This window comes from Malaclemys terrapin, chromosome 6 (assembly GCF_027887155.1).
Source record: "Malaclemys terrapin pileata isolate rMalTer1 chromosome 6, rMalTer1.hap1, whole genome shotgun sequence".
NCBI lineage: Eukaryota > Metazoa > Chordata > Testudines > Emydidae > Malaclemys > Malaclemys terrapin.
This window is the reverse complement of record NC_071510.1, coordinates 95,706,964-95,721,700: the sequence shown is the minus strand read 5'-3', so window position 1 is coordinate 95,721,700 and position 14,737 is coordinate 95,706,964. Positions and strand designations below refer to the sequence as shown.

The following is a 14,737-nucleotide window of genomic DNA, read 5'->3' as shown; positions in this document are numbered from 1 at the left end:
CTTGAATTGTAGGCTGAACCTTCAATTTCTCATCTTGTTTCCACACAGTAAAATTAGGTGGGGTTTTTCCAGTTGTTGGGGAAGGGGTGAAGTGTAATGGGATTTATGGGAACTGTGTAATACTTAATCTCCAAGGAGAGTCTGTATACATTCCTTGTTCCTTTTTTTATGGTTTATGAATGCATGCATACTGTGAGTGTGTAATTATTACAGCACCTACTGTTACAGGAACTGAGCACTTTAATAATGCTATTTTCTACTTGTTTAAATCCTGAGTCAGCATGGACACACTGTCCCTTTCTACAGCCTTGGTTCTGGAGCAGGGTGTCTATTGAGAGAATTTAGCTATGCTAATCTTTGGCTATATGTATGGGGAAACCACATACTATGGAGAACAGTGATAAAATACATTTTTCTGTGGGATGAGATGTACTGGAGACAAATGACAGCGATACATCTCTGAAGATATGCTGTTTGAACCAAAGGTCTGTTGAGGCAAAGCTAGCTTTATTCAGGTCAAGAGGATTATTGTGGAACCAGAATAGACAATTCCTCACTGAGATGTGACAGTTTTAGTATTTGTTCCCTTGTGAAATTAATATCAAATTGCAGTCACAGCATGACTTATCATCCAATTATCTTCAGGGAAAAATGAAATTTGCATATTGGTTTGTGATATTTCGCCTTTGCACTTTGAGGATTTTCATATTGGAAAGAGGTGGGACGCAGTCCAGAATCTGAATCCAAACTTTACTTTTTGTTCAGTAGTGTATGGATTTGGGGTGTCTGTTTGGGCCTGTATGAGAGGGACTCTAGCCTGGATCAAAATGCCTCCAAAGTTTTGGGTGAAAAATATGGCAGCTGTATTGAGTGTTCAGTTGTGACCATTTCTAATACTATATATTCTGACCAGGGTTTCTTTGTCTTTATTGGGGCAACTGTTTATGTTGTGGGTCATGTTGGTAGCTGGATTTCATTATGTCAAGCTGGTGAACTTCTCTTCATATTGGGAATATCCTTTTTGGAGTACAGGAGTGCTCTTTTTAGTACAGACGCTTTGGTGTACAGCAATCTTCAAGTTTGAGAAGTCCGCTGAAATTCTCTTAATTTAAAAGTTAGTTTTTTCCTGAGTCTGGGATGGGATAAGAGAAGTTTACTCACAAAAGGTAGTTGTCCTTAATTTTTACTTGATCCTTACTGGCCATAATCACTGCTTATTACAGGTAATTGCCCCATATGGGAGCCATTAGGCAGAAGGTAGCTGGGAGCTTCCAAGAACCCCCTTGTTCGAAACCAGAATACGCCTGTGCTTTGCTTTGATATCTAAAAGGATGCCCCTTAGCGCTTGTCTACTGCAGCAGCAGCAAGAGGTAGACCAGCTGCTGCTGTGAAATAGGAAGAACGGCTTCCTGGCTTCTTCCATTTGGCTGGTGGGTGAATAGTGGGTACGACCAAACATCTCCCTTCTTAGAAGCTTGCTGCAGTAGAGTGTTAAAGGACAGAAAGCAGTGAATTTCAGATACCTAGCATGGACAGCTGCCCCTGAAAAACAGGGAGATAGAAACTCTGCCCCACCCATGCACATTTCCCCCACATCCGCCGCCCCACACACACTATACATGCACTTTAAAAAAAAATTGCTGGGGTGAGGAATGGGGTCACTGACATTATACTTCCTCCCCCAAAATGACACACTTTGGGTGTGGAACCTCAGGCTCTCCATGCTCAACTCTCTTCCAAATGGGGAATTCCTTCTCCCACTCCTCCAGAAAGGCATCACTTAACCTTGAAAGTAGTGTGAAGGCCCAATCCTGCAGACTTTACAAACACACACATCTCATTGATATCAGTGAGAGTTAACATTTTAAGTGGCACATGGGGGAGTTCCGTTCTGTACATGGACTTAATCAAATTACATAATATAACCTCTATTTGGTGTGACACATGGATTTCTGTGTAAAGGTCTTAATATAAGAATTAATCCTTGTGTTTAACTTACACCAAATAGCTTGGCTTTCTGAGAATACAGCTACTGATATAATTAAACTCACAACACAGTTGTCCTCTTGAAATTAAAGTAGATGCTTGAAATTAAATATTTTGAGATTCTGCCCCTCCTCCTCCTATTAAGTGTAGTATATGCATGGTAGGCCTTCACTAACTCTTTTGACATTTCTCTGCTTTTCATTGACTGGTTTTGATTGCTTTATGCATTCCTGCATACCATAAATCAGTTTTGTAGTGGGACATTCTGTAATTCTCAGTGCTGTATATTTTGCCTTGCTGAATAATTTAAAATAGTCATCAAATACAGTTAAAATTTTGTGCTTGACCTTGGTTTATTTAGCTGCTATTCTAGAATCATTGGAAATCCAGTTACAATGTGTTAAGTTGTATTAGTCTCTTTTTAATACAGAGGGTTGCATTGTCATGCTCTTCAGTGCTCATAAGTACTACTGAAGGAAATAATTAATAAATCAGTTAGCCATTCCTCACTGTTTCCTCTTTTATCTTGGAGATTGCAAGGACCATCTTCATTGTATGTTTTGGGCCAGTGCTGAGCACATTGGTGCTTAATAGTAAAAATAATCAGTGAAATTCTTCAGTTTTACTTGGCTTAGGAGGGTTGCAATATGTTTAAAACACTGCACAGAGTGTCTAAAGGAAATTGTAAGAGTTGATTTAAAAGGGCCGTAGGGGAAAGAGTTCTTGACTTCCAGATTCAGTATGTTTTTTTCTTTTATACATTTCTGCAAGTTTCATCTTCTAAAACAGATTCCTTTAGTGTGTTTAGCCGTTCCAGATAATCACCTATGCTATTATAGTGACATCATCTTCTATCCTTTGCTGCACCCTGTCTTATTTTGTGGCATCACGCAGATTTTTTTTTTTCTTTTGGTACACTTCCCTGCCCCCATTTCCACACCAGCATCTGAGGACTTTGAGGGCTTTATCCTGTAAGGTTTAAGTTTCCCTTGGCTCATCATGAAGTGGTACTTAAGAATACGCTCCCATACCATGGTGTGTAGGATACCAGAATGCTAAGTTACTTCTAGGAAACAATGTTGTATGATGGCCTGTGTTCCAGGTATACCTTTTACTTTCTTAGTTAGCAAGCTATTATTTGGCTACTAGAGTTTAACCACCTTAGGTGACCCAGCTGCATCATTATTCTTTTTTCTGGGCATCTGTCATGCAGTTTTTAGGCCACTTCTGCAAATCTCCTATCGTGTGTAAAGTACATCCTTAATAAACAAACGAAGTGTTGCTAAATAGCATGTCTTCATGCTGCTGTCAAAGTTCACAGTGGTAAAGAGACAGCTGATACAGAGAAAAATGTTTCCATTTGAAAATTGTTGCCACAGACCCTGAAGTATTTGAGGATGCTCTGTTACGCAGTGTCAGGGAGTCAGATTCTGAACTGACGGTATGTGTGAAATGTCAGCACAAATCAGCTTTCCCTTTGAGTTGTGTAAAGAGAGAATGTAAAACAGATTTTACAGTTTAACCTAATTACTGAAATAATGGCAGTAAAAATAAGTCTTTGTATTAAAAAGTGCTGCAGTCTTGACTGAATATTAAATCTCTCAAATCCAAATGTGATTTGAAAATGATTTTGAATGTGAATTACAGTTCTTTGGATAGGTTTTGAGAAGTTCTGAGGATGTGGAGGTATATGTGTACAGTTTATGTATACTTGTGTTTAATATATTTAATTTTATTTCAAAATATTTTACTGTAATGTAAAACTGGGAAATAATTATATAGCAAATATAATTGTTTCTTCTACATTTTTCTTTTTTGTGTTGTTTTTAAACTGATGCACTTGCTTCCTCTGTCAGAATTAAAAGGATGGGTGGTTGAGTTTTGTAACTTGGGTGTGGATTCTTTCTCTTTTCACTTTAAACTGATATTCCTTTCTGACAAACTATAGACTGGAGGCTTTAGATTTTGTATTGCTTCATATGAAGTCCCACTTTATCTTTTTATATGTTCAATTTTAATAGAAAGATTGTATATTCTAATTAAGTTATTTGGGATGGTTGAAAAAGGCCACATTAACCCCACAATGCTGAGTGAGGAACTCATGGTCTGCTAGTATTAGACCATACTTGGAGGCCAACAGTGTGGCTTTGCAGGGGAAAAAACATTATAATATAAAAATACCATCTGGTAAAACTCCATAGGTTTTTAAAATTAGTCATTGGCTGTTGCTCTTTTAATAGAAAAGATAATTGAGCAATTTTTTTAAATCAGGTGCTCTTTGGATGTGTATAGTCTTAAATCCCCACTGCAAGTTGGAGCAGAAGGCCAGTTGGCTAAAACAGCTGAAAAAATGGAACAGTGTGGATGTTTGTCCCTGGGAAGATGGAAACCATGGAAACGAGCTGCCCAATTTAACCAATGCTTTGCCTCAGGGTGCAAATGCAAACCAAGGTGAGTCTGAACAGATGCACTAATTGTAACATATGCTATAACCTATATATTAATATATCCCTGCAAAATTTTACTTTCTTTCCTGGGACAAATAACTTTCTCTCTTTTGGGAATGGGAGTTGGTATGGACAAGTAAAGTATCAAGTGAAGGGAGGATGAATACATTTTTGTAACGATAGTTGAGCAAGGGATGTGTGTGTGTTGATGTGTGTTCAAATGCATTTACTAAATAAAATATTTCAAGACCGAGTCATCCTAAATGTTTCCAACCCTTTTGTTTGTTTTATAAAAATGTAGTCTTATCTATGCTCCATGTATCTATATTTCAGTTAATTTCATGAATTGTACTTAAAGTATATCATATAAACATTTTTGGTTTGTGTTTTTGCTTGCTCTTTAAGCTGGTATCACTGCCGGCGTGCTTTTCTGATCTTTTCTATATGTGGTTTTCTTCAGTTGTGAAGCTTTCAGTAGCTATTTAAAGAGATGCTACTGCAACTAAATGAAATTAGATGTGTTAAAATGAAGCATCTATTTGTGGGATCAGCCCTGTGGTTAACACTCTGCACTGACACAAGATCCCAGGTTCTATTCATGGGGCTGGGACTGTTGCAGAGGCAGGACACTGTCTTCTTGGAGAGGGGAGGTGTCTTGTTGCTCTGCAGCAGTCTCTATGGTTAATCTAGGAGAGATGTTCAACTTTGAAGAAAGTCCCATCCGGCCCTCCTTGGGCAAAGGATGCTGCTTGCTAAGGACCAGGGTGGGGGAAATGTCCTCCATTTATACAAGTAAGAGCTCTATTTATATAAGAATATAATCTTGCAATACAGAAACATGGATCTGGGAAGCCTCATGTCCACAATATTTGGAATAAACATTGATTTCAAATTGATAGAAAATGAAGGAAAATTTAATGCCTGTGGAAGAAAAAGATAAAAGCTTGGACTGGTGAGGTGTCTCCCGTGGGTCACATGCAGTCTCTTGAAAGATACCTGTGAAGGGAATTGTCAAATTTCATTCACTTCCAGATTAGCTTTTAATCTCCACCTGTGGCCGGGGAAAACTGGGAACATTCAGCACATAACTCCCTACAAAGATTTTTCTTGTTGGGTCTCCTAATGTCCAGCCCAACTTGTTATGCTGATTTCAGCTCTGACGGATATCTCGGCAGCAACAGAATTCTGCTGCCACATGGAGTTGTCCAATAGAAATTCAGATCAGTGCTGTGATTTTTAGTATACTATGTAAAAAGCAACAGAGGGTCCTGTGGCACCTTTGAGACTAACAGAAGTACTGGGAGCATAAGCTTTCGTGGGTAAGAACCTCACTTCTTCAGATGCAAGAAGTGAGGTTCTTACCCACGAAAGCTTATGCTCCCAGTACTTCTGTTAGTCTCAAAGGTGCCACAGGACCCTCTGTTGCTTTTTACGGATTCAGACTAACACGGCTACCCCTCTGATACTTAGTATACTATGTTCACTTTATTCCAAGTATTTTATACCTTTTAAAAAATTATTTAATATGACACAGGTTACAAGTATTTTAAACTATGTAGAACCATACCATGTCACCTTTAAAAACAAAATAAAAAGCAACAACTTATCAGAGTCCTGCCCCAATACACTGACTCAGTATTCCAGCAGAGTTATGTGGCTGAAGTGACAGGTAGAAGCCAATGATACTAGCAGGACTGGATCTTCCAGGATTCAAGAAGAATGTGGAAGTGTGCTGAATGCCCTCTTAGTCTGTCTAGTTGGAGTGTTCAATATACATTGATAAAATAGAAGGCGATTTGACAGATCTCTTTACAGAGCACCGTTTAGCATTAGTTTTAATGGATGTTGATGGTTTTTCTTTTTTTATGAAGGAAAAGTGAATAAGTGGAAAAAACATCTGATTTATCTAATATTTAGGATGTGAAAAATGTCAACTGCAGTCTGCTACTTAAGGAGACAGGGTACCACGAGTGTGAGGGGAGGAATTAGACAGCAAGACTGAAAAATATTGTGACTGATTTATTAAAATGTGAATAAATAAAAGTTGATGACAGCTCTCTGTATTTGTGAAAATGACAGATTCATCAAACAGACCGCATCGGACGGTGTTCACTCGAGCTATTGAGGCATGCGATCTCCACTGGCAGGACAGCCACTTACAGCACATTATCAGCAGTGACTTATACACCAACTACTGTTACCATGACGACACTGAAAACTCGCTCTTTGACTCTCACGGGTGGCCCCTCTGGCATGGTAAGTGGCTAAACCGGAAAGACGTTTCTATGACTTGCTGCTTTGTTCAGTTTCTATGGCATTATTTTTGGGGGATGGTGGAAAGATGAATGGAAGGCCTGGAAATAGGAACAGATCCTTCCTTCAAATGCTGGTTCAGAAATAACCTTTTAAGTCCCTTCACATAGCTTATAAATAAATAATCTTTCAAGCAGCATAGTAAAATCGGGAAGTGTTACAGACATGGATGTATTTTTTTCCAATTATGTTCTCTGTTTTAGAACATGTTCCTACAGCCTGTGCAAGGGTTGATGCATTACGATCTCATGGATACCCAAGAGAAGCACTGAGGCTAGCAATAGCTATTGTTAACACACTAAGAAGACAGCAGCAGAAACAGCTGGACATGTTCCGGGCTCAGAAGAAAGGTAAATGTAGGGAAGAGAGAAGGGCAAAGGACGTTACAAGATGACCAGAAAACTGGTATGGAGCTTTGCATGAGGAAACACTATTAGGGTACGTCTGTACTTACCTCCGGGTCCGGCGGTAAGCAATCGATCTTCTGGGATCGATCCCGGAAGTGCTTGCCGTCTACACCGGTACTCCTGCTCCGCAAGAGGAGTACGCGGAGTCGACGGGGGAGCCTACCTGCTGCGTGTGGACCCGCAGTAAGTTCGAACTAAGATACTTGGCCTTCAGCTACGTTATTTATGTAGCTGAAGTTGCGTATCTTAGTTCGAAGTGGGGGGTTAGTGTGGACAAGCACTTAGAAGCAACAGAAGTGGAGGTGACTGTTAGTAACTCTTCATTACTAGTTTATTTGACCAGTGAGAAATGTAATGTTTTGGATGTCTAAGTCTTTTATTAGATTGAAAGCTCTTTAGGGCAAGAACTATATCTCCCTGTCTCTTTTTGTAATATACTTAGCATAATTGGGGTCCTGATCAGGAGATTCGGGCATTATCGCAATACAAATATTGATTTTGTGTAATCTTTTTAAAATGGAGCATTTTGTGTATGGTTGCATGGTTTGGGGTTTTTTGTTTGTTCCTCTTTTCCTGTGGAGAATTTAGTTTGAGCCATGTATTTCTGAGACAGAAAGGATAACAAAATAATTGAAGAAATGCCTAGTGTAGAATCAGACTCTTAAGTTTTAGTGCTTGTGAAGGATGCTGGATTAATATAACTGGAAAGAAGTTCTCTAATCACTGCCATCTGTGGTGTAATTTTGTCAGCACTGTCCTAACAATGTACTTCATCCTTATTTTTGAAGGAATTATCTCGTAATGGTCTAGTCTCCGAAAGGCCTGTTCAGTCCTTGGCCACTCAAATTAATCTAACATTAAGGTTAGAACTAAAAGGGTGGCTTGGACCTGAACAGGCTTCCTCATGTACAGGGAAGAAGGGATGGCTTTGTTAAGGAACAGAAATGGAAGCTAGGGATCTGAGTTCTATTCCCAGTTCTTCCAAGGAATTCTGCATTAAAGCTTGTTTTTTAGACTCTAGTCTCTATTTTTGTTTGCACATACATCTGTGCATTTTGGATGCAGATACCTGTGTGTGATGATGTGTTTAAACTTTTAAAGCATGTGATGGTGTTTGTACAGAAATAAGTGTGTGAGAGCATAAGCAGAGACCGGGTGGACACCTGGCTTGAAAATGTAACCTTCAATCTCTCTCTGCCTCAGTTTTCCTAACTGTAAAACCAGCCTAGCAGCACTTGCTGACCTTCGATGGGTTCTGTGAAACTACATTCATTAATGTTTGTACAGTATTTTGAGATCCTTAGATAAAAAGCTCTATATGAGTGCAAAGAACTGTCACTATTACTTGTCAGAATTATCAGTGAGATTTCACTATGTAACACATCTTCACTCAACATCCCATGGCTTTGCCATTTTCCAAACTGAGGGGTGGGTGGGTGTGAGAGAGAGACTGCGAGAACCACTGGTGCTGGGTGGAGAACCTGTTGGTGGTCTGCAAGCAGCTGACTAGTCACATACTACTGGTGTTTCTCATTTCCAGCTGCTAAATTGCCCAATTAGACAGCTAAAATACACTAAATTATTTTCTAACATTAGTTTTCCATGTAAGCAATTGCTGCAGTTACCATAGGGATGTTATTGTCCATGAGACCGTTTCTCCAACATGTGGTCCACACTGTGTAAGAACAGCTGAGAACACTGTTTTAGTTTGAGATGTGTGGGTTTTTTGTTTTTGGTTGTTTTTTTTTTTATGTTGCAGCTCTTGCTTTTTTCCCCTTGGGGGCTTTTTTTTTTTTTTTTAAACTAGAGCACTCAGAAATGTGCTAGACATCTCACATATATGCAAGTAAAGACTTGACTCCTGCCCATAGAGTTTTTTGTTTTAGGCACCAGTCCCACAGACACTATATGTAACTGTGTAGGTTTATTCATGCCTTTGTAGTCCCATTCACGTCAATCGGGTTACTCAAATAGAATCATAGGACTGGAAGGGACCTTGAGAGGTCATCTAGTCCAGGCCCATGCACTGATGACAGGACTCAGTATTATCTAGACCATCCCTGACAGGTGTTTGTCTAACCTGCTCTTTAAAATCTCCAGTGATGGAGATTCCACAACCTCCCTGGGCGATTTTCTTCCTGTGCTTAACCTCTGAACCAATGGGCTTAAATTGCAGCAAAGGAGGTTTAGATTGGACATGGTTAAGGAAAACAATTTTTCTCCATCCTCCTTGCAGCAACCTTTTATGGACTTGAAAACTGTTATCATGTCCCCCCTCAGACTTCTTCTCCAGACAAAACAAACCCAATGTTTTCAATCTTCCCTCACAGGTCATGTTTTCTAGATCTTTAATAATTTTTGTTGCTCTTCTCGGGACTGTCTCCCAATTTGTCCACCTCTTTCCCGAAATGTGGCATTCGGAACTGGACAATACTCCAGCTGAAGCCTAATCAGCACAGAGTAGAACAGAATAATTACTTCTCATGTCTTGCTTACAACACTCCTGCTGATACATCCCATATGAGTAGAGTTAAATATCTGGATATGTGATTGGAGGATTGAAGCCTTTGTTTGTTGTGACACTGCAAGTGAAGATCATAAACAGACAAAAATAGGTATAATCAAATACAAGGGTATCATTCAGAAGGCAGAGGTTATTCATGTTGGCATGTGGCAGTCTTGATTGTTACAGTAATCTTTTTTGGTTTAATCTTTTTCACACACACTACTTGGTGGAACAATTATTTTATTTTCTGAGTATGTTATTGATTACAATAAACATGTCAGTCGAGTCCCAAAAAAAGTCGTCCTAGTAATGTTTTTCAGCTTGAAATTTTTAATTTCTATGCTGTAGCTGTGCTGTTTGAATAGCTCCACATATCAGATAAGTAAGAAGCAATCTTTCCAGTCTTCTAAAGCTTGATGATGTGTATTAAGCATGATCAATCTTAGAAATGACACTTTTCCTGTGAAATGGGACAGGAGGAGTTGCATCTGCAAGGGTATTTGGAGTGGAGAAATAGAGCACAATTATTGCACTCAGTGGGTTTTTTATGCAGTTAAGGTTTTTTACCAATATGGCCTTTAATCTCACGTATTTACACAGTACATACATGTCCAGGGGAAACATAAGTTTAGAATTGCAATCAAAAGGAAGCCACTGTCATGGGAATGTCTGCTCGTAGAAAAGGAATTTGGGGACCCTATAACCTCTATTACCACAGCTGTACTTCCTTCAGTTCACTGTGCTAAACAATAATTTTTTTCATGCTCTGATTGATTGATAGTTGACAGCTATGAAACAAAGTATCCATGGAGGAATTTGTTGCCTTGAATTTAAGAATGACAAGAAACCACACTTTGTCAATTTAAAGGGCAGTTTTTTCTTGTATACAATACCTCATTTAAACCCTTGACTCTGTTTTTTTTTTTTAAAAGAAGCTGTCATTCTGAGTTTATTACTTTAATAAATATTTAGATGCAAGATAAGCTCATATTTTATTTATGAAAATGGAACACTTTAAAGTATTTTTATTATTTCTCTCAGCTCTATCAGGTTCACTTAGAATATAAAAATGGTGCTGCAATGTTTCTGGATGAGGAAACTGAAATTGCCATTTATCTTACAGAAGTGTTTCCTCTTTACTGTAACTTTTCAGCAAAGATGCTTTCTCTCCCACTCCCCTCACCCAGGGGACTACATGGCTAGCAAATAACAGTTTTCAAAAAGACACTAGGGTTGGAATTTCTGACCTATGGTAAGCCCTCTGGAGCATGTGGAAAGTAGAGCTGTGAGAGAGCTTCGTTCCTTTTCCTTTACATGTTTGAGGGACAGCAAATAAGTAGTCAGAAAAGTATTACTCTGTTTTTCTGAACACAAACTACTGTGAATTCTATGGATGTTGGACAGAGTGCCCAGGATAATGTCTTGTCTTGGTTTTTAGTGTTGATTGCTAAAACTCACCTATCATTTTATATTTCTCTAATTTTCCTGATGTAGAACTTCTCCACAAAGGAGTAACCTCAATAACTAATCTTGAAGGCTGGGTGGGGCACCCATTGGATCCAGTTGGCACCCTCTTCAGTAGCCTTATGGAAGCCTGCAGGGTGGATGATGAAAGCTTCCATGGCTTCTCAGACTTCACAGGTAAAACTGTTTCTAGTTCTGTCTTATTTGTTTCTTGAGAAATTTTGAACATTTTACTACTTTTCCTCTTCAAATTAACTTTAAGGAAACATTTGCTTCAGAGCAGAGCATTCCCTATGAAAACATGGGAGGCAGTGCTTGAAGTAAATATTTTTTAATTACCTTTAACTGAAAATAACCTTCAACATTGCTGATGATTATTTCAAACTTGAAGAATGCCTGTCTTTTATGCTGGAAATATCTATTTAATAAAACTTGGTTTGTTGCTTTGGATAAGTAAATACTAGATCCTAGTTCTAAGAAATTACTGGAAAAATCTAAAAATGATGATATACCTAGTGTAATGCATGCTGTTTTACAGGATAATCTTATAGAACTAACATATAATGAGTTATAGCAGCAGTAGAAATGGGCAAACTTCTTTTGGCAAATACTAAATTTGCAGAAAAAAATGAATTTTCTGTGTACATGGATTTGGGTTGAATTTCGCAAATAGTTTTGGCAAAAAAAACCAAAAAAACTCCAAAATATTTTTTCAGAAGGGTTGATTGTGTTTCATTTTGAATCAACATTTCTGAAACAATTTTGGTTTTTCATTTGGGTGAGAAAAATCTAAAAAAAATCAGTTTTGGTTAAAAATTAAACCAATATTTGTGTGTGGATTTTTCAGTTGAGCTAGTTTTTCTTCAATAAACTTCTAATCCTGAATCATTTACTTCTGGAAAAACTTTAAATTTAGAAAGGTAAAAATACAGCAAATATGTTTAACAACAAATCATGTGCATGATATGCTTTCTAGTAAAAATGGTCTCCCAAGAGCAATATCCCTTCTCATTGCTACAGTTGTCTTTCCTATAGCTATTTGTCAAAATCTATTTTGTGTCTGATTTAGTTTGTAAGCTCTTTAGGGTAGGGACCATATTTTGTAATATGGTGTATCTGTGAAGCTCCATGCAAATTTTTGGTGCTATATAAGAAAACAACAAGCACGCTATAATACAAGAATAAAACGTTAAACAAATTTATACAAACATAATAATGCATTTATTTATAACTTGTTCAATATTGAAATTTTATGTTGCCCTTGCTAAGGAACAAGTTGAGTTTAAAGACATTCAGAAATATATTTACCATATCATAAATAATTCTTACATTTAAAAAAATGTATAAATATCTTCATCAATGATTTAGCATAGAGAGTACACTTCTAAAGAGTAATAGCATAGAGAGTACACTTCTAAAGTTTGCGAATGATACAAAGCTGGGAGGGGTTGCAAATGTTTTGGAGATAGGATTAAAATTCAAATGATCTGGAGAAATGGTCTGAAGTAAATAGGATGAAATTCAATAAGGACAACTGCAAAGCACTCCACTTACGAAGGAACAATCAGTTGCACACATATGAAATGGGAAATGACTGCCTAGGAAGGAGTGCTGCAGAAAAGGATCTGGGGGTTATAGTGGACCACAAGCTAAATATGAGTCAACAGTGTAACACTGTTGTATAAAAAGAGAACATCATTCTGTGATGCATTAGCAGGAGTGTTGTAAGCAAGACACAAGAAGTAATTCTTCCGTTCTACAGCACGCTGATGAGGCCTCAACTGGAGTATTATGTCCAGTTCTGGGCACCACATTTCAGGAAAGATGTGGACAAATTGGAGAGCATCCAGAGAAGAGAAAAAAAAATGATTAAAGGTCTAGAAAACATGATCTATGAGGGAAGATTGAAAAAATTGGGTTTGTTTAGTCTGGAAAAGAGAAAACTGAGAGGGGACGTAACAGTTTTCAAGTACATAAAAGGTTGTTACAAAGAGGAGGGAGAAGAACTGTTCGTCTTACCCTCTGAGGATAGGACAAGAATCAATGGGCTTAAATTGCAGCAAGGGCGGTTTAGGTTGGACATTAGGAAAAACTTCCTAACTGTCAGGGTGGTTAAGCGCTATACTAAATTGCCTAGGGAGGTGGTTGAATCTCTATCATTGGAGATTTTTAAGAGCAGGTTAGACAAATACCTGTCAGGAATGGTCTAGATAATACTTAGTCCTGCGATGAGTGCAGGGGATTTAGGGTGACCAGATAGCAAGTGTGAAAAATTGGGACAGGGGTAGAGGGTAATAGGAGCCCATATTAAAAAAAAAAAAAAAAAAAGCCCCAAATATCGGGACTGTCCCTATAAAATCAGGACATCTGGTCACCCTAAAGGGACTGGACTAGATGACCTTTTGAGGTCCCTTCCAGTGCTGTGATTCTATGACTAGCAAACAGATGGATGGTCAAATAATCATTGACTATGATCCTGCTAATGGATTTGCAGGAACAGACCCTACATGGATTCCTACTAACTTCAGTGGAAATCTATGAAGATGTAAGGGTCCTCTCCTTACCAACCCTTTACAGGATCAGGGCTTGAGTAGTTACTGAATGGGGTGAAAACAAAGAAATTCAAAGTGCACGCTGATATTTCAGCCTTATGAACACAAAGTTGGGACAGTTGCTATTTTTCATAACCGCTATCACTTGAGTATGAAATCTCTCATTCTTACCTGAGTTTCCTGGCTTTTGGAAGTTACTGCAACCTTAAGTATAGATGTGTGGCTTTATTTTAGTATAGATGTGTGGCTTTCAGTATAGATGTGTGGCTTTATTTTTCAATGACAGTTGCATGCATTTCTGTCCTAAAGAATTGAATGGAAGGTCTCTATTGATTTACAATAGGGCAGTATTCTTTTATCTTAACCTTTAAAAAGATATTTGAAAACAGATAGTTACCAAAACTGAAGAGTGATATTTAGTGGCACCTTTCAAAGTTAATACAGTAATTCACTTTTTTAAAAACACTTATTTCGTTTACCTGTTATTTTAATTGTTTGAATGTGAGATTGCAGGCCAATTATTGATGAAAATTGTTTGATGTATTTGTTTTGTGACCCTTTACAGACAACATGGGGCAGTGCAAATCTCTGGAGTACCAGCACCTGCCTTCACACAAATTCTTAGAAGAAGGGGAATCTTACTTAACGCTGGCTGTGGAAGTAGCATTGATAGGTCTGGGGCAGCAGCGAATAATGCCAGATGGCTTGTATGCACAAGAGAAGGTTTGTCGAAATGAGGAGCAGCTCATTTCTAAGCTACAGGAAATTGAATTGGATGATACACTGGTGAAGATCTTTCGAAAGCAAGCAGTCTTCCTATTAGAAGGTATCTTGAAATAGATGTTAAACGTTTGTAATTAAAAAAAAGTATTCCTGTGGGAGCTAACTTGTTTACTAATTTTAATATTTTTTTAAGAAGTATAATCACTCCCGTTAAAGATCTTCTTTCAGCTCTCTAATCATAAAATCCTAATGTACTTCAAAATATTGTATCGTTGGAAAGATAAAGCATCTTGCTGACCTATGGTCCCTTGCTTTTCATTTTTATTGCATTTGTGCTTC

At 38.1% G+C, this 14,737-nt stretch overlaps 1 protein-coding gene across 1 annotated transcript in view; it reads left to right on the top strand.

Moving 5' to 3' along the window:
* The window catches only part of ZSWIM6 (zinc finger SWIM-type containing 6), a 164,007-nt gene that overhangs the window by 126,895 nt on the left and 22,375 nt on the right, over positions 1 to 14,737 (top strand). Inside the window, exons 5-9 of the mRNA XM_054032552.1 lie at positions 4,258 to 4,437; positions 6,513 to 6,689; positions 6,950 to 7,096; positions 11,154 to 11,300; positions 14,241 to 14,501. Of these exons, the coding sequence (XP_053888527.1) occupies positions 4,258 to 4,437; positions 6,513 to 6,689; positions 6,950 to 7,096; positions 11,154 to 11,300; positions 14,241 to 14,501 (912 nt within the window). The remainder of the gene's footprint in view (positions 1 to 4,257; positions 4,438 to 6,512; positions 6,690 to 6,949; positions 7,097 to 11,153; positions 11,301 to 14,240; positions 14,502 to 14,737) is intronic.